Source organism: Oryctolagus cuniculus, chromosome 6, assembly GCF_051225735.1.
Source record: "Oryctolagus cuniculus isolate XC-2025 breed Fujian yellow rabbit chromosome 6, ASM5122573v1, whole genome shotgun sequence".
In the NCBI taxonomy this organism is placed as follows: domain Eukaryota; kingdom Metazoa; phylum Chordata; class Mammalia; order Lagomorpha; family Leporidae; genus Oryctolagus; species Oryctolagus cuniculus.
Window position 1 is genome coordinate 107,527,946 of NC_142872.1, and position 21,788 is coordinate 107,549,733.

General features: G+C 39.2%; 2 protein-coding genes across 2 annotated transcripts; both read right to left on the reverse strand.

Moving 5' to 3' along the window:
* Window positions 1-5,209: 5,209 nt before the first annotated feature.
* On the reverse strand, window positions 5,210-9,772 carry FABP9 (fatty acid binding protein 9). The gene is made up of 4 exons (XM_002710656.6): window positions 9,505-9,772; window positions 6,596-6,768; window positions 5,564-5,665; window positions 5,210-5,393 (listed from the first exon to the last, which is right to left on the reverse strand). The coding sequence occupies exons 1-4, from the start codon at window positions 9,578-9,580 to the stop codon at window positions 5,343-5,345; spliced, it is 402 nt and encodes a 133-aa protein (XP_002710702.4). The 5' UTR covers window positions 9,581-9,772; the 3' UTR covers window positions 5,210-5,342.
* A 7,252-nt stretch (window positions 9,773-17,024) lies between these two features.
* Window positions 17,025-21,381, reverse strand: FABP4 (fatty acid binding protein 4). Its single transcript, XM_002710655.6, has 4 exons — window positions 21,243-21,381; window positions 18,339-18,511; window positions 17,730-17,831; window positions 17,025-17,247 (listed from the first exon to the last, which is right to left on the reverse strand). Exons 1-4 carry the CDS (start codon window positions 21,313-21,315, stop codon window positions 17,197-17,199), a joined length of 399 nt encoding a protein of 132 aa, XP_002710701.1. The 5' UTR covers window positions 21,316-21,381; the 3' UTR covers window positions 17,025-17,196.
* Window positions 21,382-21,788: the final 407 nt, after the last annotated feature.

The window sequence follows — 21,788 nt, forward strand, 5'->3', positions numbered from 1 at the left end:
GCATCAACCCCTTGCTCTGAGCTCCCCTCTGCTGAGACACTCTTCCCCTCTGGCCTTGTCTGCTCACATCCTAGTGCTCACACCCAGCGATGCCTACCACCTAACACTGTTCCTACTCTACATTCGACTTGCCTTGTAATCTGGGATGGGGATCCAGGAAACATGAAATGACCCAAGAGATTTACTGTGCAACAGGTGACCCAGGGGTTTCCTTTTTGTGAGGTCTGACTTGCCCTCCCCACCACCCAGAGAAGTAGCTAAGGATCCACTGTGTCTCAAAGCTCCCGCTTTCCGCAGAGCTGTCAGTGTCAGACTCACAGCCAGCCCTGACTTGTCCTCAGACACCATTCTACCTCACTTGTGTGGGAAACAGATGAGCCCCATCGATCAGTGGGGCCAGTGGGTAGATGGACCCTCCCCGCTTTGCTGGAAAAAGGACATGGGGCCTGGATACCAGACTTCAGAAAAGAAATCTATCTTTCCACTAAATGTTCAAAATACAAATTATAAGAATGTGGAATTTTAGTGGGTAGATTATACTCTGAATTGCAAGAACTTTTAAATTTGGGGGCTGGTGTTGTGTAGCAGGTTAAACTTCTGTCTGCAGGGGCCGGCACTGTGTAGTAGTGGTTAAGCCGCTGCCTGCAGTGCTGGCATTCCATATGGGTGCCGGTTCGAGACCAAGCTGCTCCATTTCCGATCCAGTTCTCTGCTGTGGCCTGGGAAAGCAGTAGAAGATGGCCCAAGTCCTTGGGCCCCTGCACTCACGTGGGAGACCTGGAGGAAGCTCCTGGCTCCCGGCTCCTGGTTTCGGATCAGCACCGCTCCAGCTGTTGTGGCCAGCAGCTAGAAGACCTCTTTCTCTCTCTCTCTCAATGCCTCTCCTTCCCGGTGTGTAACTCTGACTTTCAAATAAATAAACAAAACAAAACAAAACAACAACAACGAAATTTCTGTCTGTAGTGCTGGCATCCCATATGAGCACCAGTTCGAATCTCTGCTGCTCCACTTCCAAGCCACCACCTTGCCAGTGCACCTGGGAGGGCAGTAGAAGTCCTTGCTTCCATGTGGGAGACCTGGAGAAAGCTCCTGGTTCCCGACTTCGGCCTGGCCTAGCCCCAGCCATTGTGGCCATTTGAGGAGTAAAACCGCAGATGGAAGATCCCAGTCTCTCTCTCTCTCCTTTACTCTGTCTCTCCCTCTGTCTCTCTCTCTGTCTCTCTAACTTTTCCCTTCAAATAAATAAATAAATCTTTAAAAACAAATTCATGAAATTAAAAGATATGTATTTTTGGTGCAAAACACTGAAATTCATGAATAGTTTTTTTTAGATTTTATTTATTTATTTATTTATTTGAGACATATAATTACAGACACACAGAGAGAGAAACAGAAAGAAAGGACTTCCATCTGCTGGTTGACTCTCCAAATGGCTGCAATGGCTGGAGCTGAGCTGATCCGAAGCCAGGAGCCAGGAGCTTCTTCTGGATCTCCCAAGTGGGTGCAGGGGCCCAAGCACTTGGGCCATCTTCTACTGCTTTCCCAGGCCATAGCAGAGAGCTGGATCAGAAGAGGAACAGCCGGAACACAAACCAGCACCCATATGGAATGCCAATGCTGCAGGAGGAGGCTTAGCCTGCTGTACCATAGCACTGGCCCCATGAATAGTTTTTTTATAATAAATATTTTCCATAGTTTTTTTAAGACTCCTCATATACATGGATTCCACAAAATGTTTTGTTGCACCAAAACATCTGTGTCAATTACATTCCATACACTTTTTGAAGTCTTCTACTAATTCATCCTAAAATTTTTATTTATTTTTGGTTACTGTCTTTGGGATAGTTCTCTTTTTATGACTAGTGAAGGAAAATTGTGTCTTTTTATATTTATTGTATTTTGTGCAAAAACTCTGAAAATTAAATATTAGAATGCTCGAAATAAATTACTTTTGTCAGTGATTTACTAAATAGTATTGATTAGTATAAAAAATAATCTAGTGGGGCCAGCATTATAACATGACAGGCTGAGCTGCCGCCTGCAAGTCTGACATCCTATGTGAGCGCCAGTTCAAGTTCCAGCTGCTCCACTTCCAATCCAGCTCCCTGCTAATGTGCCTGGGAAAGCAGCAGCAGAAGACCCAAGTATTTGGGCCTCTGGCACCCATGTAGAAGACCCGAATGGAGCTCCAGGCTCCTGGCTTTGGCCTGACCCAGCCCCCGCCGTTGTGGCCATTTGTAGAGTATACTAGAGGATGGAAAATATCTGTCTATGTCTCTGCCTCTCTCATAACTCTGCTTTTCAAATAGAGAAATGATTTTTTTTAAAAAAAGGAAACAGTGGATTATTTTTATATAATAATGTTAGTGATAGTGTTAGTATGATCGATCTTTGGATAATTCATACTTTCCTACAAACTTCAGCATGGCTTTGAAATGTAATGATTTACTATTCAGGCTAAATTATTCATAAATAAAGTATGTATTCTGTATGGCTTATACAAACTACTCTCACTTCCTTTATTTCAAATCTTGTTGGAATGTGAATAAATAATGATTTTTTGTTGATCAACTCATTGTAATGAAAAGTTGTATTATTATCCTTCTTTTATAGACTGAATACCCAACTGATGATTGGGTAAAGAAAATGTGGTATATATGCACTATGGAATACTACTCAGCCATAAAAAAGAGTGAAATTCTGTCTTTTGCATAAGAATGAATACTATTGGAAACCATTATGCATAGTGAAATAAGTCAGTCTCAAAAAGACAAATATCATGTTTTTCTCTGATATGTAGGAATTAATACAGAATACAGAAAAATGTACAGGAATGAAACAAACATCCTGTGTTGTTGAATATTATGGTTGGTTGTGCATTAAGCCTGTGATTATAAAGTGGATTAAAATTATGTTTTTGCAAAAATTATAGAAAAAAAAATAAGGGAAGAAAGGAAAGGGATTGAAGGAGGCAAAGAGGAAGGGAAGTATGGTTATATTCTCAGAATTATACCTATGAAATCTGTTCTCTTCATATTAGTATAAAATTGTAAAAAATTAAGAACCTATACACTAAAATGCAATGTAACAAATAGGACATGGAATGATCTACCTAGGGATAGGTGATGATTTTTGAAGGCAAAGCAGACATATCAAGAAGCTAATTATGTGAAAGTTCTTAGTAAAGGCTGATAATTCTAAGTAAAATTTTAAGAGTTTTTAAAAAACTTTTTGATATATCTGATAGAGAATAAAATATTTTTGGAAATAGAGTTTCAAAATGCCTCTAATAAAACATCACAGATCAGCCGTCAACGCCATGCCTAACTCTCTGCTGCTTTCCAACACCTAAGATAGCACAGGCCACACGGTGACCACTGAGGAAGAGCCTGTTAAAGGAGCGAGTGGGTGCCTGCCTTCTGCAGGACTGGGATATTCGGAGCTGCCCGCTAAAACACGCACCATCAGGGTTTTGTTTCTCAGTCAGGGTTATCGTACTTTGAGCTATAACATTTATGAGGATAGAAATCTTTTGCAAACTGAGAATTGCATTGTTCTTTTTGTTATCATACATTTCTAAAAAGCCAAAGCTTTAAAGGAGAAGGAATCTAGTGTCTTTGAGAGTAATGTCTTCTCCCTAATGGTTGCGAATGCCTGTTACGAGGTGTTCCTGAAGCAGCCATCATCTCCAGCTCCCTTGCAGAAAGTGATGAAGGAGGCGCCTGCTCCACTTGCCTCACCCAGGCCCACCTCCCCGCCTCTGGAGGCGAGCGTGATTGGTTAAATTGCGGGTACGCTTGAATCCTTCGGGGAGGAAGAGAAGGACAAGTTGTATGGGCATGTGGCAGCTAGGGGTCAGCACCACCAGACCCATCACTTCCAGTACACAGCTGAACACTTAGAGCTCTTTAGGGCTTAATATGATGGCCATATTTCCTTTCCTTGACCTGGGGGTCAGCTCATACCCTGACCCTGTGCTTTGGCATATTTGTCCATTATCCTTCAATTTCACCCTTCCTAAGGCGATAAATTGCCTATGACAGTCCCAGTGTATACCTTCTTTCCAGACATAATTCTTAATAGTGCTTTTCTTCATGTTTAACTTCTCACTCACTTTAGATAACACAGTACGTGGATATTTTACTCCAGTGCACATCAAACATGGCTCTCGGGACTCATGAAATAAAATGAAGCAAAGGCTGTATGTGTGCATTAGTGTTAAGTTCATCTAGGATAATTATGAAGATATCTTAGGCATAAGGGCAATTACAGTTTCTTAGGGTGAAATATTATTATTAAAACAAGTTTTTTTTTAAAGATTTATTTATTTATCTGAAAGAGTTACACAGAGAGAGGAGAGGCAGAGAGGTCTTCCATCCGATTGTTCACTCCCCAATTGGCCACAACAGCCAAAGCTGCGCCGATCTGAAGCCAGGAGCCAGGAGCTTATTCCAGGTCTCCCACGCATGTGCAGGGGCCCAAGGATGCTCCACTGCCCTCCCAGGCCATAGCAGAGAGCTGGATCGGAAATGGAGCAGCTGGGACTGGAACCAGTGCCCATATGGGATGCCGGTGCTTCAGGCCAGGGCATTAACCCACTGCGCCACAGCGCCGGCCCCACACAACTGCATTTTCTTCTAAGCTCTGAGAGCACCCATTTCTAGCAAAACTATTTGGTGAAACAATCGCAATTACATTCTTACTAGGCATTTTGAAATTGAAATTCAGTACTGCACTTAAAAAAACATTCTGCAAAGGCCACGTTGCACACAATGGTGACAGATGTTGTAGCTTGCTTATTTTGAATGGATTTATGGAGAAGTGAGATAATGACTGTTCCAAATGTTTTTCCTATAACAACTCGATCACAATGTATACTGTCTAGATTCTATTTAATTCTCTATCTTTATATCATCTATCAACATTTAATCTAACTGCATTAAGCACAGCCAAACTTCTATAAAAATAAAAATCAGCAATGTTGGTTTTTAGCATCTCTGCTGCCTAAAATAAGCTTAAGTGAACAATATATCCTTTGTGGTCACATGAATGGGATGGGTCCATCAATAGAAATTGAAGGTCTGTGCAAGTCAGGCAGGCAGAAGGGGAGGGGGGACCTTGATGCTGTTATAATCAGCCTAGGAAGTCACTTCTTGCCTCTCCAATTGACCAGACTATCCTTAACCACATTACCAAACAACTCCAAAAGTGTACTTAATTTGATGCTTTTATTGAGTAAATTTAGATTCAGATTTTTTTTGAATCGCTGGCCTTCAGGCAAAGATTCTTCAAATACCAGCCTCCTGTTAGTGCACAACTTTTCATCGATGCGGATCACTTCTTCACACCTTTTCGTAGATTCTAGTGCTGACAATATTATTCATGGTACATTCCTAAAAGTGAAGCGGGATCTATCAGAGTCAGTAAATGACATGCTTTAATCTGCCCTGTCACTTTCTCCCTGGACCAAACCCTGAATTTACACTACAAGGTCAACTGAGGAGTTTTAAAGGCATGCAAACCAATAGGATCACACGAAAGTTTCAATTTAGAGAGAACTCACCACTACCATTTTTCCATCTACTATTTTTCTTTTGATTGTTGTTTCTTTGTCAAGCCATTTTTGGACCTGAATCATTGAGCCACTGTCCAATGTTACTGTGCTCTAGAGATACAGAAAGGAATTAGTTAGAAGCAGTAATTCATCACATTCTAGCCTACACAAGACTTTTTAATTTATGTTTTGAAATTTCTTTCTTCAAAATCTTCATCTCCATTCTTGGCTAACTTCAACTAGAATTCTCCAGAGACTACTCAATGAATGCTTCTTCCAGGCAAATGAAACCTCAGCTCTCTGTGCATAGCTGTACCATTCTATATGACCTTTTAGGAATGACAAAGGGTGCTATGGCTTGGGTGTTGACCATCACTGAAAAACCCATGGATTAAAGGCTTGGTCCTCAGGGTGGTGCTGTTGGGAGCTGGTGGAGCCTTTAAGAGGTGGGGCCTAAAGGGAAGTTCTTGGGTTAATGGAGGACTGCCCTTGGAAGGTAGTTGTATGACCTCTTGGGTTCTCAGGAGAGGACTGTTATAAGAGCCTGAGTTGGGCCTCATCTGCTCTCTTTCTGTGTGAGAGATGTGTCCTTCTGCTCCTCTGTGTGCTCCAGTTGTGATGTGCCACCAGCTACTGTTCTCACCAGAGACCAAACCAAAGGGCCCACCCAGTTTTGGCCTTGAACATCCACAACTGTGAGTTAACTAAACCTTTTCACTTTATGAAGTTAGTTGCCTCAGGTATTTTGCTGTGATGATGCAAAGCTAACACAATAGGAGATCAGAAAAAAAGTGAAAACAATTTGAGTTTTGATAGTGCTGTAGTTAACCATCAGAATAATTAGCTAAAGAACTGACTTTAGAGTTACGCAGATACTAACAAAACAGGCCCAAATTCACTAAATACACTTGTAAGTCAAATTACACAGAATAAATCATGCCTAACCACCTTGTATTTTCTTTCCTCCTTCCTCTCTCTCTCCCTCTCTCTTTTCCCTGCTTTTCTTTTGCAGATTGTTGGCCACCATGGTTTAGTTCTGACCTTCACTTTCCGGTTGTCTGCTGTAGTTTCATCAAATTCTTCCCCCAGCTTGAAGGAGATCTCGGTGTTCCTGAAAGGACTCTCTGTTCTGATGTTCACTGTATCCCCATTGACACTAATACTGACGCTTGGCTTCACTAACCCTGCCGCGTTCCGGGCGGCAGAACTCACTCCTGGAAGAGGGAGAAAGCAACACACCTTATTAAGACATTTGGGCAGCAGTATTTACATTTTTGGAAGAATTTTCCAAGAATGCATAGCGTTCCACATTGAAGTGCTGAGTATTATACAGTAGTTTCTTTAATACTTGTATATCTGGATTGAACCAGATCCTCTCGATCTTAAGGTGTATCTCGCCATTTTATGTGACATTGTGAAAAGCTAAATTTGGGGGCTGGCACTGTGGTGCAGCGGGTTAACGCCCTGGCCTGAAGCGCCGGCATCCCATATGGACGCCGGCTCTGGTCCCGGCTGCTCCTCTTCCGATCCAGCTCTCTGCTATGGCCTGGAAAGCAGTAGAAGATGGTCCAAGTCCTTGGGCCCCAGCACCCACGTGGGAGACCTGGAGGAAGCTCCTGGCTCCTGGCTTCGGATCGGCACAGCTCTGGCCACTGAGGCCAACTGGGGAGTGAACCAGCAGATGGAAGATCTCTCTCTCTGCCTCTCCTCTCTCTGCGTATAGTTCTGACTTTCAAATAAATAAATTAAATCTTAAAAAAAAATAAGAAAAGCTAAATTTGCTTTCTGAGACAATTGGACTTTCTCTAAAATGTTCATTTGTGTGGTATATTTTAGGTGACCAGAGCGTGTATTTGCTTCATGACATTTTCCAACAGTGCAAGAGGGGCTTATCTTAGAGCCTGGACCTGCTGTTCAAGTTGGGGATTTTCCAGTGTCAAACTTGGATACTGCAGTAGGTGTAAGAGTTCACTCCTTTTTTTTCTGTCTTGATGTTGAATTCTATTTCATGTTCAGACCATGGAACCAGTGCCAGGCGTCCTGGTACAGAGAAGCAGAGACAGACCCACGAAGCTCTAAGACAAGCGAGGTAGGTAAAACCTAGGCTCTAACTTTGCCACTTCCTAGCTTGTGCAGATACTTACTTTTTTATAGATTTATTTGCTTATTTGAAAGGCAGGGCAACAGAGAGATGGAAAGACAGAGAGAGAGATTTTCCGTCTGATGATTCACTCCTCAAATGGCTCCAGGGGCTCCATGTGGGTCTCCCACATGAGTGACAGGGGCTCAAGTACTTGAGTCATCTTCCACTGCTTTCTCAGGCACATTAGTAGGAAGCTAGATTGGAAACAGAGTACCATGGACTTGAACAAGCCCTCAATCTTGGGATGTCAGCTTGCAAGGAGAAGCTTAACCTGATGTACTATAAGGCTTGCCCTCTTCTCCAACCTCTAAAATATGGATAATTAATTAGTACTTACCTGACAGATGTGCTAGAAAATTAACTGAAAGGACTTAGCGTGGTACTGACACATAGTAAGTGCTCAGCTGTTACTCCTTGTATCCTGCCTAACCCTAGCTCTCAACGAACACAGAGCTGTTCTGACTCTCAGCCTCGAATTTCTTATATGCCCTCAAATTTTAGTCAAAAGCATGGAGTACATGCACCGTTGAAGTGACAGGGAAACCTGCTTACTCCCTGGGAAACTTAATCCTGTGTGAAAAAGAGACAAACGTCATATTTGGAAGCACACTGACTTCTTATCAAGAGGAATAGGCATTGTTGCTTCATTGGCTAGAATGAACAAACACAACTAATAGCTGTAAGCATCCATTGGTCATTTCAAGCAAGTTAAAAAAAAAAGTAGAGAAAATCCTTCATTTTACATACTTGTATAATTTATTATTCCATGAAAAATTTCTCTTAATTAAATAAGAAAAACATAAAATAATTGTTAATCTTCTAGCATTACTAAAAAAAGGTTTAGCTATCATATTCCCCATCATATTTGATGTTCACTATGCTACTTGAATTATAATTAAAAGATAAGTAGGGTTTATACTTCTTTGTCCAATGGTGAGATATTTAGTAAAAAAAAAGTTCAATTTCTCCCATCAAAATTCAGAATTCCTCAATTAGTGTTTTCAAATGTTTCCCATATGTATAAAAACTCTAAATGCTAACCAATGAGAAATTTGGTTTGTTGTTACTGCTCTTTTAAAGTTATAACTTAAAGCAAACCTTGAAACAAATGTAATTGACAAATTTACTTATACATGGTGATTACTGTATATACATTTGATTTTGGAAAAAGCTATTTAATTAAATGACAAACCAAACAGAAACTCTACATAGATGTTAGGATGAAGTGTTTTCAAGAAAGAATAAATGGGTTCCAGTTAAATCTAGAGAGAGATATTAGTAAGCCTAGTATTTTAAAAGGAGACAATTGGGACCAGTGTTGTGGCTTAGTGGGTTAAGTTGCCACCTGCAATGTAGGCATCCTATATGGGCCCTGGTTCGAGTCCCAACTGTTTCACTTCTGATCTAGCCCCCTGCTAATGTGCTTGGGAATGCAGTGGAGGACAGCCCAAGTGCTTGGGCCCCTGTACCCATGTGGAAGACCTGGAAGAAGCTCCTGGCCCGTGGCTCTGGCCTGGCCCAGCCCCAGTCGCTGCGGCCATTTGGGGAGTGACCCAGTGGATGGAAGATCTCTCTCTGTCTCTGTGTCTGTAACTCTGTCTTCCAATTAAATAAAATAAATATTTAAAAAAAAACAAGCAATTATTACTATTAATAGGGAAAATGAAAAGTAGATACATAAACTATGTTCATCTCAAGTGAATTTGCCTGAGTTTTAGAAAAGAAAATTGTAAGAAAAGTCATCATAAAATGCCAACCCAGTCACATCACCAAATGCTTTCCCAAATCTTACAGTAGTATTTCTCACCCAGTTCTTTCATGTAATCCTCAAAGTTTTCACTGGAGACCAGCTTCCAGGTTCCCAAGAAAGGCTCAACCATCATGGAAATCTTGTTGAGAAAAGACACTCCCAACTGAAAGCCAAAGAAATGTGGGCAGTACAGTGTTCCCAGGACCTTAATTTAAAGAGCATCATTGTCACATGACCTCTCGGAAATGGCCAATGGGGCAGCAGCAGGACTGAAGATTTCAGGCACCAGCATTTGACGCATTTTATTTATCTCCAAATGAAGAGACTGAAAAATTAATATGTAAAGTTGAATTCAGGTCAACAATGATAGCTTCTGGCAAAGAGATTTATATCCAAGAGTCACCTAATGAACATTACTTGTGGAATGGAGACAATTTTCAATTAGAGATTAGCCTTTAAGAATAATGAATGCTATCACTTCTCAGCCTTTGGGCTAAGATCAAGTGAAGAATAATGAATGTAATGAATGCTGAGTCATCCATGAAGGAGTATCGCAACAAATGTCTGGTGAATACCTACAGGGGTATTTTCTCACCCAAGACAGGGACATCCTTGATTGGTCCACCTCAGTTATCTTTTTTTTTGTTGTTTTCTTGGATAAGGCACAGTGCCAGAAAATACTCTTCATTAAAGTAATGTCTTCCCTTCCCTTCCTTCCAGGGTTGATGAGTTGATATCAAAGTTAATGTAACTGAAATGCCTACATTTGCTTCAAGTAAAGTGTAGGGTATTATTAATATTATCATTGTTGTTAATGAAGTGTAATTGAGGACTAGGAAGAAAAGTTACAATTATCATTGAAGGGTGGCTTGTGATTTAAGCCTTAGAAGGAGGTGGAGCCTGGAAACTTTATTTTAACAGGCCTGCAAAGTGATAATTGATAGTAAAAGGAACAATTTGAAATTCTGAGGGTCAATTTTGAGAAGTTTTAGGGAGGAAAATTGTGCTTGATATCTTCATTCTTTTTTTTTTTTCTTTGACAGGTAGAGTTATAGACAGTGAGAGAGAGAGAGACAGAGGAAAAAGGTCTTCCTTCCAGTTGGTTCACTCCCCAAATGGCCACCATGGCTGGCGCTGCACCCATCCAAAGCCAGGAGCCAGGTGCCTCTTCCTGGTCTCCCATGTAAGTGCAGGGGTCCAAGCACTTGGGCCATCCTCCACTGCCCTCCTGGGCCACAGCAGAGAACTGGCCTGGAAGAGGAGCTACTGGGACTAGAACCCGGCACCCATATGGGATGCTGGCGCCACAGGCAGAGGATTAACCAAGTGAGCCAGGGTGCCGGCCCGACATCTCCATTCTAAAAGAAAGATAGAGATAGAAAATAATTTAAATTCTGTATGCAATTAAATTTGACACCATCTTCTGCAACCCACGTAAGGGAAGCGGTCTCTGTAGGTTCTGGATCCTTAAGAAGAATTAAATTTGTGAACTGGGGTTCACATCACAGTTTTGAACTCCAGCTGTTTTTGGAAGAAGCTGGAAATTTAAAGTGTCAGCCACCATAAGATTATTCATACTTTAATCTGTTTTGTATAAAATATTCCTTCAATTCAGAGAAATATTTAGTCAATCCATCTCTTTATAGACAGAACAAGTAGCAGTTAATGTTTTGACACTACACAGAAATAACTTAAATGAGGTAAATAATTTCTTTGATGAAAACAAAACAAACACATTTGTAATTGCCTATCTTTATAGGTATAACAATTATTGAAATATCTTGAGAGCAAAACAGAGGAGGCAAAAACCCGAGAGTTGATTTCAGGAATCTGAGATCCATGCTCAAAGTGTGTTAGCAGTTCAAGATACACTTAAAGGTGGTGCTCAAACAGGAAGTAACTAGAACTTGCTTTACTGGTTCTAGATATACACATGCTTGCTCTGCTCAAAAGGTAAGAGCCTACAAGGCTAAGTATGTTGGCGTTTGTGACAAAGGTCTCCCATTTACTTAACCACCAATCTTGTGCTGATTCTCTTGCCATTGATTTGATACATATTCATACCATGGTCTGTTTTAGAATTCAGTTGGGCCATGAGACAAGGAGGGAAGTCAAATTTCTAGCTTCCATAAAATTCCCCATCTCCAGAAGAGAGCCAGCAGGAGAAACAGCCTCTTTTGTTCCTCTGCAGAATTCATCAGCTTATACGATAACTATAACTGCTGTAACCATTGTTTACCAACTCGAAGATGGAGTTAAGACTGATGATGGCAGTGCAGAAAGGTGCAAGGAATGGAAGTCCACTTTATTTCTAGAGTTTATATTCTGTAAATTCATAGATCCCATTATTACTTAAACAATTTTGTATCTGAGTTTTCTTTACTTGCAGGTGAAGCCTTCAAAATTCAAATGCCGAAGTGAGCATTTGGTACAGCGGCTGAGATGCCAGTTGGGATGCTGACGTCTCATATCGGAGGGCCTGGGTTCAAGTCCGGGCTCCATTCCCCACTCCAGCTTCCTGCTAAGGCGACACTGAGCAGTAGCAGTAACGTCTCATGTAGCTCGGTCCCTGCCGCCTACATGGAAGACCTGGATTTTTTCCCCCAGTTCCCAGGCATTTCAGAAGCAAGCTAGCAAATTCTGTCTGTCTATCTCTCCCTCTGGTTTTCTGCCTCTCAAATAAAATAAAATGAAATAATAAAATAAAATATTGATACACCTTATAAATAACTTCCCCAAATGTCTAATTTGAATCTTTACAGCAAACAATGGCATGTTATTTGCCACCGTTCTTGCACACAACATCTACCTATTTTCCCCAATTAACCCTAACATGTCCTCTCTGTGATACGGGCTCAGAGTAGGGATCTCTATTATACGACACAATTTTTTTTAACAGAGGTGCATTACAGAGCTTATCTCATGGTATTGTAACTACTTATCTTCCATATTTCTCCTGAGCTACTCTATGAGTACATCAAGAAAGGAAAATATTTCTCACTCACCACTGCATCTCTAAGATAGTGCCTGGCATATTGTGAATATTTGGTAAATGTTGTATAGATGAGTGACAAAAGAAATCAATAGCATTTATTTCTTTGACTGGTAGTTCTCATTTGTAGTTTTTATCTAATAGTGACTAAAGGCAGAGTTGTAATAGCTTATCTGCCCTTGAACTGTTCCTATGACACACCTTTCATTCTGGTCCTTATCAGATGGTAGAGAGATTCTCACCCTCCCTTCATCTTTCTCAGTATCTCACAATTACTATACAAATCTTCTTTCTTAACCAAGAAAATCCTCTGCTATTCCCACTGCTATAGCTCTGAGCCTTAGAAACCTTTTTAAATTATAAAACAGCAAAAACCATTTCCTCAAATTAAAAAAAGTAAAAATTACAATGTTCCTAAATTTTAACTATAACGTAGTCTTTTGTTATAGAATAATTACATGTATTATTTTCATAACAGGTCCAATGCTTATTTCTTTATTTTCATTTTTATATGCTTCTCCAACATCTTGTTTTCTATATTAACTTCTTTTTTTAAAATATTATTTATTTATTTGAAAGCCAGAGTTACACAGAGAAAGGAGAGGCAGAGAGAGAGGTCTTCCATCTGCTGGTTCACTCCCCAGATGGCTGTAACGGCCGGAGCTGCGCCTATCTGAAGCCAGGAGCCAGGAGCTTCTTCCGGGTCTCCCACATGGGTGCAGGGACCCAAGGACTTGGGCCATCTTATACTGCTATCCCAGGCCACAACTGAGAGCTGGATCGGAAGAGGAGCATCAGGGACTAGAACCGGCACTCATATGGGATGCCGGTGCTTCAGGCCAGGGCGTTAACCCACTGCGCCACAGCACTGGCCCCTCTATATTAACTTCTTTCTTGTGACTTTTGTCTATCAGATAATTTTTAATAATTTTTAATGTGAGATGCTACCTTCTCTCCTGATGACTGATATTTGTAAAGTTAAATATGTACCCAAAGCTATATAAATATTAAGAGTTATGTCTAGCAATTTATTGCTGGGCATAGACTACTTTGGAGTCACACTAGATTTTGTAAAGCATCTTGACTCTTTATTTCCACATGCTGTGATATCTCATTCATATGACATTCCTTCCTATATTAATTATTCAATTTTAATTGTCTATTTTTATAGGTGCTGTACTTAATATTTGTAAATTTTCAAAGTGTATATTTAATGTAGGTGACTGAAAATGATTGTTATACATTTTTCTTTTTAAGATGATTTTATCTTATTCAATACAGAAAATAATTAATTTGAATTTTGATTTGGTTAATAAATGGCCTGAACAGGAGATTTGGAGTTGAAATAATCAGGCCTCCATTTGCTAATATTTCTACACTGGAGAAATTAGTTTTAATTTCATGAGATTATTTGATAAGTATAAATGTTATATTTTTTGATTTTTATTTTTAATTTATTTATTTTTCCCCAAAGATATCTTTTGTTTAAGGAATACAAGCTTCATGCATTTCATAAGTGCGCTTTAGGAATATAGTGATTCTTCCCCATACACTTAATCTAGAGTCATAGTATAATGAGAAAAAAAACCACAGCAAGAAAAAAAAAAAAAAAAAAAAGAAACCAAAGAATATGTCCACAATGCCAAGCAACAAACGCAGAAACCAAGGAAACAAGAACAAAGAAGACATTATGATGCTCCCAAATGAACATGACACTCCAAGTCAAGATTATGAAGATGATGAGATAGAAGAAATGCAAGATACGGATTTCAAAAAATTTATGATAAGAACATTTAGAAGCTCTCAAAAACAAATTCTTGAACTACAGAAATCCTTACTGGACAGGAAAGAAAATCTCTCTCATGAAAAAGAAATCTTAAGGAGGAATCAAAATGAAATGAGGAATCTAGTAGAACATGAAATTGTGATATTGAAGAGAAATCAAAATGAAATGAAGAATTCAATAGATCAAATGACAAATACATTAGAGAGCCTTAAAAACAGAGTCAGTGAAGCAGAAGAGAGAATATCGGACTTAGAAGACAGAGAAACGGAAATTATACAAACCAAAGAAAAGAAGAGGAAATTAGAAATCTGAAAAATATGGTTGCGAATCCACAAGATACTATTAAAAAAAACAAAATTTGGGTTCTAGGAGTTCCTGAAGGCATGGAGAGAGAGAAAGGATTAGAAGGCCTTTTTAGTGAGATACTAGCAGATAATTTCCTGGGTTTGGAGAAGGACAGAGACATCCTAGTACAGGAAGATCATAGAACCCCTAATAAACATGACCAAAAGAGATCCTCACCACGACACGTTGTAATCAAACTCACCACAGTGAAACATAAAGAAAAGATTCTAAAATGTGCAAGAGAGAAACGTCAGATTACTCTCAGAGGATCTCCAATTAGACTCACAGCTGACTTCTCATCAGAAACCCTGCAGGCTAGGAGGGAATGGTGAGATATAGCCCAGGTACTAAGAGAAAAAAACTGCCAGCCCAGAATATTATATCCTGCAAAGCTCTCATTTGTGAATGAAGGTGAAATAAAGACCTTTCATAGCAAACAGAAATTAAAAGAATTTGTCGCCACTCGTCCAGCCCTGCAAAAGATGCTTAAAGATGTGTTACACACAGAAACACGGTCATCAATATGAAAGAAGGTAAAGGAAGAAAACCTCCCAGTAAAAAATCACAGGAAGTTCAAAGCATATATTAACATTCTATGTGACTATTGATAAGTAGTAACTTTGCCCTGCCATTTTCCCAAAGATATTTTCTAATACATGCTTTGAACTTCCTGTGATCTTTTGCTGTGAGGTTTCCTTCCTTTACCTTCTTTCATATTGATGACCGTGTTTCTGTGTGTAACACATCTTTAAGCATCTTTTGCAGGGCTGGACGAGTGGTGACAAATTCTGTGTAGGTTCCCCAAACCTCTAGTGAGCCTGAAGTGAGAAGCCTACGCTCTGTTTTTGTGAATAAAATAAATTCTTATTATCAGAAACCTAGTCTACTTCTTTTAACTTCCCCATGACATTGTATTACACATAGGAAAGGTGCTCAGAAAACTATTATCTTGAGACTTATTCTTTTAACTTTTTATTTATTTGAAAGGTAGAGCAACAGAGAAAGAAGAGGGGAGAGAGGAAGAGAGAGAGAGAGAAAGAGAGAGAGAGAGAGAGTCTTCCATTTTCAGGTTCACTCCTCAAGTGCTTGCAATAACCAGGACTGGGCCAGGCAAAAGTCTGGAACCAGGAACTTCATCTAGCTCTCCCATGTCTCCCACTGAAACCATCCTCCACTATCTCCCAGGATGCATTAGCAGACAGGACCTGAACTACTCAGTACTCTAATCTGCCAGGTGTTGGCTTAATCCACTGCAACACAATGCTACCCCAGAACTGATTTTTAAAAAAAAGCATTGCAAAAAGAATTATATCAAAGGCAACACATGTTATATCAGATCTTGTCTTACTATAAAATGTAAGCATGTGATTTAAAATTTCAGTTCCCATAATCTTCATAGCTTCCACAAGAGGTCCAAGAAATAGGCACACACACACGCACATGCACTCACACATACTTCCTGGGAAAATTCATTCTCATTTCTGTGTGTCTTATATATTGCAATTCTATGGAGATTTTATATGAATAAAAGTCCCACAGGTAGGAAAAATAAGTTTGTAAACAACTCCAATGACATTTAAATCTTTATTCATGAACAACACAGTCATCATTTTTCTGGAATGAATTCTGCAGAAATTCCTCAGCTAGCCTGGTGCCATCATTTGGATATTGTTTGTTTCCCACAAAGGTTTGTGTATGGGAAGCTTGGTCCTGAGTATGGCAGTGTTAGGATGGTGGAAGCTTTAAGAGGTAGAACCTAGGAAGATGATGAGATCATCAAAGGTGCTTCCCTCAGAAGGCATTAGGGGACTCTAGTTAGTGCTCATGAGAGTGGCTTGTTGTAAAAGATGAAGACTGACCCCGTGCTACAATCTGGCTTCCTGTCTCATCATGGGCTCGTTTCCTCTCACATGCACTTCTACATGATAAATACACAGTGAGATCCTCACTAGGGGCCAACTGAATGGGGTCTCCCAATATTGGACTTCCTGCCTCCAAAACTGTGAGCTAAATAAATCTGTGGTGCTTTATTATAGTAATGGAAGACTAAGACACTTGGTTTGCCAATAAACTTTCAGACTACAAATTGTAGACTGGAGATTTCTATAACATGTATTGTATGTACTGCTATCTTCCAATGTTCTAGGACAGGGTGGATATGAAATGTGGGCCAGCTGGATGTGGACAATTCGACTATGCTCATAATTACCCTAAGGTCTCTTAGAGATAGTTAATTGCAGATACATTAAAGAAGGATCTAATATTCAATCATGTTACATACTTCTTATCTCCTACCTAGGGAATTTCATGGATAGTAATTTTTTTACTTTGCATTATTATGAAAAATCTTATTCTTATGTGAGAAACAAAGCAATGATGGGATTTTTCTATTTCCTTCACCCAGTCATTGTAGGTACAAAATTATCCAGTAAAATGAATTATTACATCACCTTCTAAATCTAAAAATTTTTATTTAATCAACACAACCACAGGCAAAAAAATCAGCTTGGGGGAAAATTAGTTCCTTGCTAATTAGTGAAAAATAACAATATCTGTTTAAACAATACTTCCAACAGAATGTCGTAGAATTCAATGCAAACTTCAGTCCAGCTCAGTGTCCCCGGGCTTATGCTCTTTCATAAATTCTGGTGGAAGTGACGCCTTTCATGATGCATTCCTAGACACACACAAAAATTACTGGTCAATCACCATGAGTTTAATAATGTTGGAAAGGAGCAATGTTCATTCAAGGACGTAGGTAGATGGGAGAAGAACACAGATGGACAGATAGACAGAAAGATAGATAGATTCTCTTTTAAAATGTTTGGGAGGTACAAAGACCAGGAAGATACAATTTTCCCCTCAAGGAGTCATACAGTCTGAATGGTGAGTGAGGAACATAAGCAGACATATGCACTGTGGTAAGTGCACTACGGAAGACAAGTTCAGGGTTCCTGGGAAGGAGCCAGGAATGACCCCTGGGAGACAGCATTCCTGGGCTGAGTTTGACACCATGGAAGGTGCAATTGCCAGACTGGAACCATAACCCCAATAAAATCACCCTCTTGTGTTGTACAAGCAGGCCTTCTTAAATGGAATACTAATTACGATGATGGCCTAACAGGAAGATTTGGGATTAAGTAGTTAGGAGATGCTCACCACCACCAGTTTATCGCCCTCCCGTTTTCTCTTTATGGTGGTTGATTTTCCATCCCACTTCTGCACCTGGACCAGGGCACCACCATCTAGGGTTATGATGCTCTGTAAACAAAATACAAACTGGTTACAATGTGCTTGTGAAGGCAGAAGACAAAATATAAAATATGGCACCATGGGTTAAAGGAAGATTTTTATTTCATTAATAGTTCTAAATGAGAAGACTATATTGCAACAAGAAAAAAATGTCTCTGAAAAACCAGCATATGATTTACATATACATTATTACTAGTTTTATGAACACAACTGCAAAGGAATACAGGTAATAAATTTACACTGAAATGGTAAAATTATTGGTGATTGAGACAAACATTCTCTCATTATTTTTAATTAGCATGCTCTATTAACTGACATAAATTATGGTAAGCTTTTTTTAAAATGTAAGGGCAACTGCATAAAAAGGGGAAACATTCATGAATTATATCTCAAATGCAAGAGTGTTTAGATGTAGTAGTTCAGGGATCTTTGGCCTAACATTTTCCCTCCCGTTATTATAAAATGGTTTCTTGCAGGAGCAGCAGTTTAGACATCAAGCAATTCCTTATTCCTCACCTTGACTTTCCTGTCATCTGCGGTGACTTCATCAAATTCCTGGCCCAGTTTGAAGGAAATCTCAGTGTTTTTAAAGGTGCTCTCTGATTTAATGGTGATCACATCCCCATTCACACTGATGATCATGTTGGGTTTGGCCATGCCAGCCACTTTCCTGGTGGCGAAGCCCACTCCTACAGGAAGGAAAAAAATGACATCAGGGTCACATTTCTCTGCCTCTTCATCTAAGTCAAAGAACTGTAGTGTGCCTTTGCGCATGTGTGCGCGTGTGTGTGCATGCGTGTACGTGTGTGTGTGTGTGCTCGTGTGTGTGTGTGTGTAAAAGAGGAAAAAGACACAGGTGAGTTTCTTAAAGGCCTCATTAAAACAGCTTCTGGAGGTGAAAACATCGAGCTAATACTTAAAAAAAAAACCCTCTGAGCCACAATAGATGTGTATCTCTGCTTTAAACTTCCCTTTCTCTGTTCCGCATACAACTCCTCAGGAGGCCTAGTGTTAGTTTTCAGCAAGAATATGCACACAGATGAAATCTCCAGGCCTATATGTATTTTTAAAAGGTGAGTGCTATCGTTTTTTTTTTTAATTCATGAAAGTTTGAGGCAATTTGACCATTCCTTCTTACATCTAAAAATTTTATATAAAAGTTCACAAAGAATTTTTAACAAAACATTTGGGCTAATACAGAGTTGTTCAGCTAAAAGATAACCTGTCTTGAGTGTACAAAAACCGCGTTTCATGGCATTGCTGCCAAGGATAGCTTGCTGGGCTTCTTTCTAAATTGCTCCACTATGGAATGAAGGTTTTGGTTAATCTTTCTGAAAGCAAAATATTTCCTATAGTAACACCATTTTAGTTGGTGATATCATTCCCAGTAACTTATAGGAACTATTAAAGCAAGACCAGGCATCATGAAAACTTCAAAATTTAAGAAATCACTATTTTCCAGCCCTTGTCTCACTGTTGAGGAACAGTTATTTTTTCTCCATACTATCTGTTGAACTCTTTACTTAGTACAGGGTTAATCTTATGTATATAAAGTTAATTGAAAATAGATCTTTGTAAAACAATAAGAATGGGAGTAGGAGAGGGAGGATGAAGAAAGGCGGGAGTGAGGACAGGAGGGAAGGTAGGGTGGGAAGAATCACTATGTTCCTAAGTTTGCATGAAGTTTGTATACTTTAAATAAAAGATTTCTTGATAATAAATAAATAACTATGAAAGTTAAAAAAGATAAATTATTGTTTACTTAACAGTAGTTTAGAAACTGATTATTTGATTTCTAATCACCCAAACTGCCAATTCCTCTTTAAAAAAAAAGGAATATATTTTCCTGTGCAAGGTATGAGATGAACAATTTACAACCTGATATAAACAATGGGAACTTGCTGACCTTGCATGTTACGCAGAATTTATAATTGTAGATGTGTTGACTTTCTGACACGTGCACATAAATCCAAGCCATATTTTTGACTAAAGGTAACGAACAATTAGAAACAGGGACAAAATGGAGAGAAATATGGTGCAAAATAAGTAATACTGACGCTCCCATTTAACAAGCTGGAGAGTGACCCAGGTGGGAAGACAGGTTGCTTCAACAAGTCCCAGCTCTGATACAAAACACATTAAAGACTGAATACAACACCCAGTGTGACACTCGAATGGCTGACCTTAGGAAAAACCACATTCTCTCCTTGCTGACTGATGCAGGCAATGCCCACTCTCTCAGCCTCAGCTGGAGCAGCTAATTTCATTCTGGAGGTATCTTATTATCTTTAACTATCATCAATCCTTTACGATTTAAAAACGTACTGTTATAAAAATTTAAATGTAACTATCAAAAGTGTAGACTATTTCTAAAAGTAACTACATGTTCCCAAATCCTTACTTTTCCATATTATGCATATTAATTAGTTTATTGAATCACAGATAACTAGCATTCTAGAAAGTTAGGTCTTTTTTACACTGAAGTCCCTGATGTCTCTCTCATCTGTAAACAGGAAAAATGCTAGCTTATATATAATGTCGGGGATGGTTTAAGTCTTTTGAGTTATAGGGATTATTAAATCTTAACCCCTACTAGAGATATTATTAAAATTCCCTCCTTGTTTGCTAACCCTGAATTTGACTGTATCATGCACAAGGGTAGGGGAAGAATGGTTTTTAAAGCAGAAGCTGCCTGAGTAAGAAATTGTCTCCCTAGTTTACCTCCATTTCTTCACCTCCTGAATGGATAGATGTGCAATGAAATGCTGGCAAGGTTAATAGTATGAAAACTTGAAGGGTTCTATTATCAAAGAGGAAGACTGTTACATATGTAATATTCTCCTTTTGAATTACCAATAATCCAATGGCATCCCATACCATTTGTATGCAAAGTTTTAAAGCCCTATGAGAAACACCTTGCTAATCATAAAACAATCATACATCTTAATACATTGACATTGAGACAATAATTTGCTAATGCACGTTTACTAAAAAAAATGCAAAGAAGGGAAATGTGCCTTCATTGTCAAATGGAAATTATTATATGCTAGGAAAGAAATATGTTTTTCTTTCCAAGTTATTGCAAATTCTATATGCAAAAGCGGATTTAAAAGCAGGCAAAGAGTCAACTAAGCTAAAGATACCCACATTGTGGAATTAGAGTCAAATCTTTTCATTTCTGTAGATCATAAGAATTTCATTTACACAAATTTTTTTCCCATAGAGTTTCAGCTTCAGGAAGTATTAGCTGTAGCTTTTGTTCAACACATCTCCAGAGAAAGATTCTCACCTGTTTCTTACATAACTTCTGTATAGAAAACAGCATCTCTGGCCAATGCTTCCAGAGTGAAAAACACGATAAACCACTTCCCCCCAGAGAAAATGTTATCAATCCAGTCATCCCTCAATGCATTCTCTTACCCACTTCTTTCATGTAATCGTCAAAGTTCTCACTGGAGACAAGTTTCCAGGTACCTACAAAAGCATCACACATTTTGAGCTTTCTAGGTTTATTCCTCCAGGTGAGAGAAGTGTAGCTTTCAGCAAGGTGCTGTGGCCCTCCAATGTTCAGACAACTTCTTTTTAAAGATGTTCAGAACATGTGATCTCCTGAACAGCCAATTGGGAACGATATCAGGTCATTTCCTCCTTTACCAGCCTCTGCATTTTTTCCTCTGAGTCATGTTTTTAATAGAAATTTCTCAACTTTGGTTCTCCCTGGCAAGTGGTCATTGGACTTAGAGTACAAATTATTTTTAACCATGAGCAGAACATTTTACATGCTGTTTCGACTATTTAATGCTTAATGCACTGAACTTCCCCCTATTATTTCCATACATATTTACCCCCGGGCAGAGGGGAACAATTACCTTGGGATGAACTTTGACATCCTTTTTTTTTTTTTTTTTTTTGTTAACATTGCTATTATGAGTTTCTTTCAAATTAAGGAATCTAAGAATTATGTTG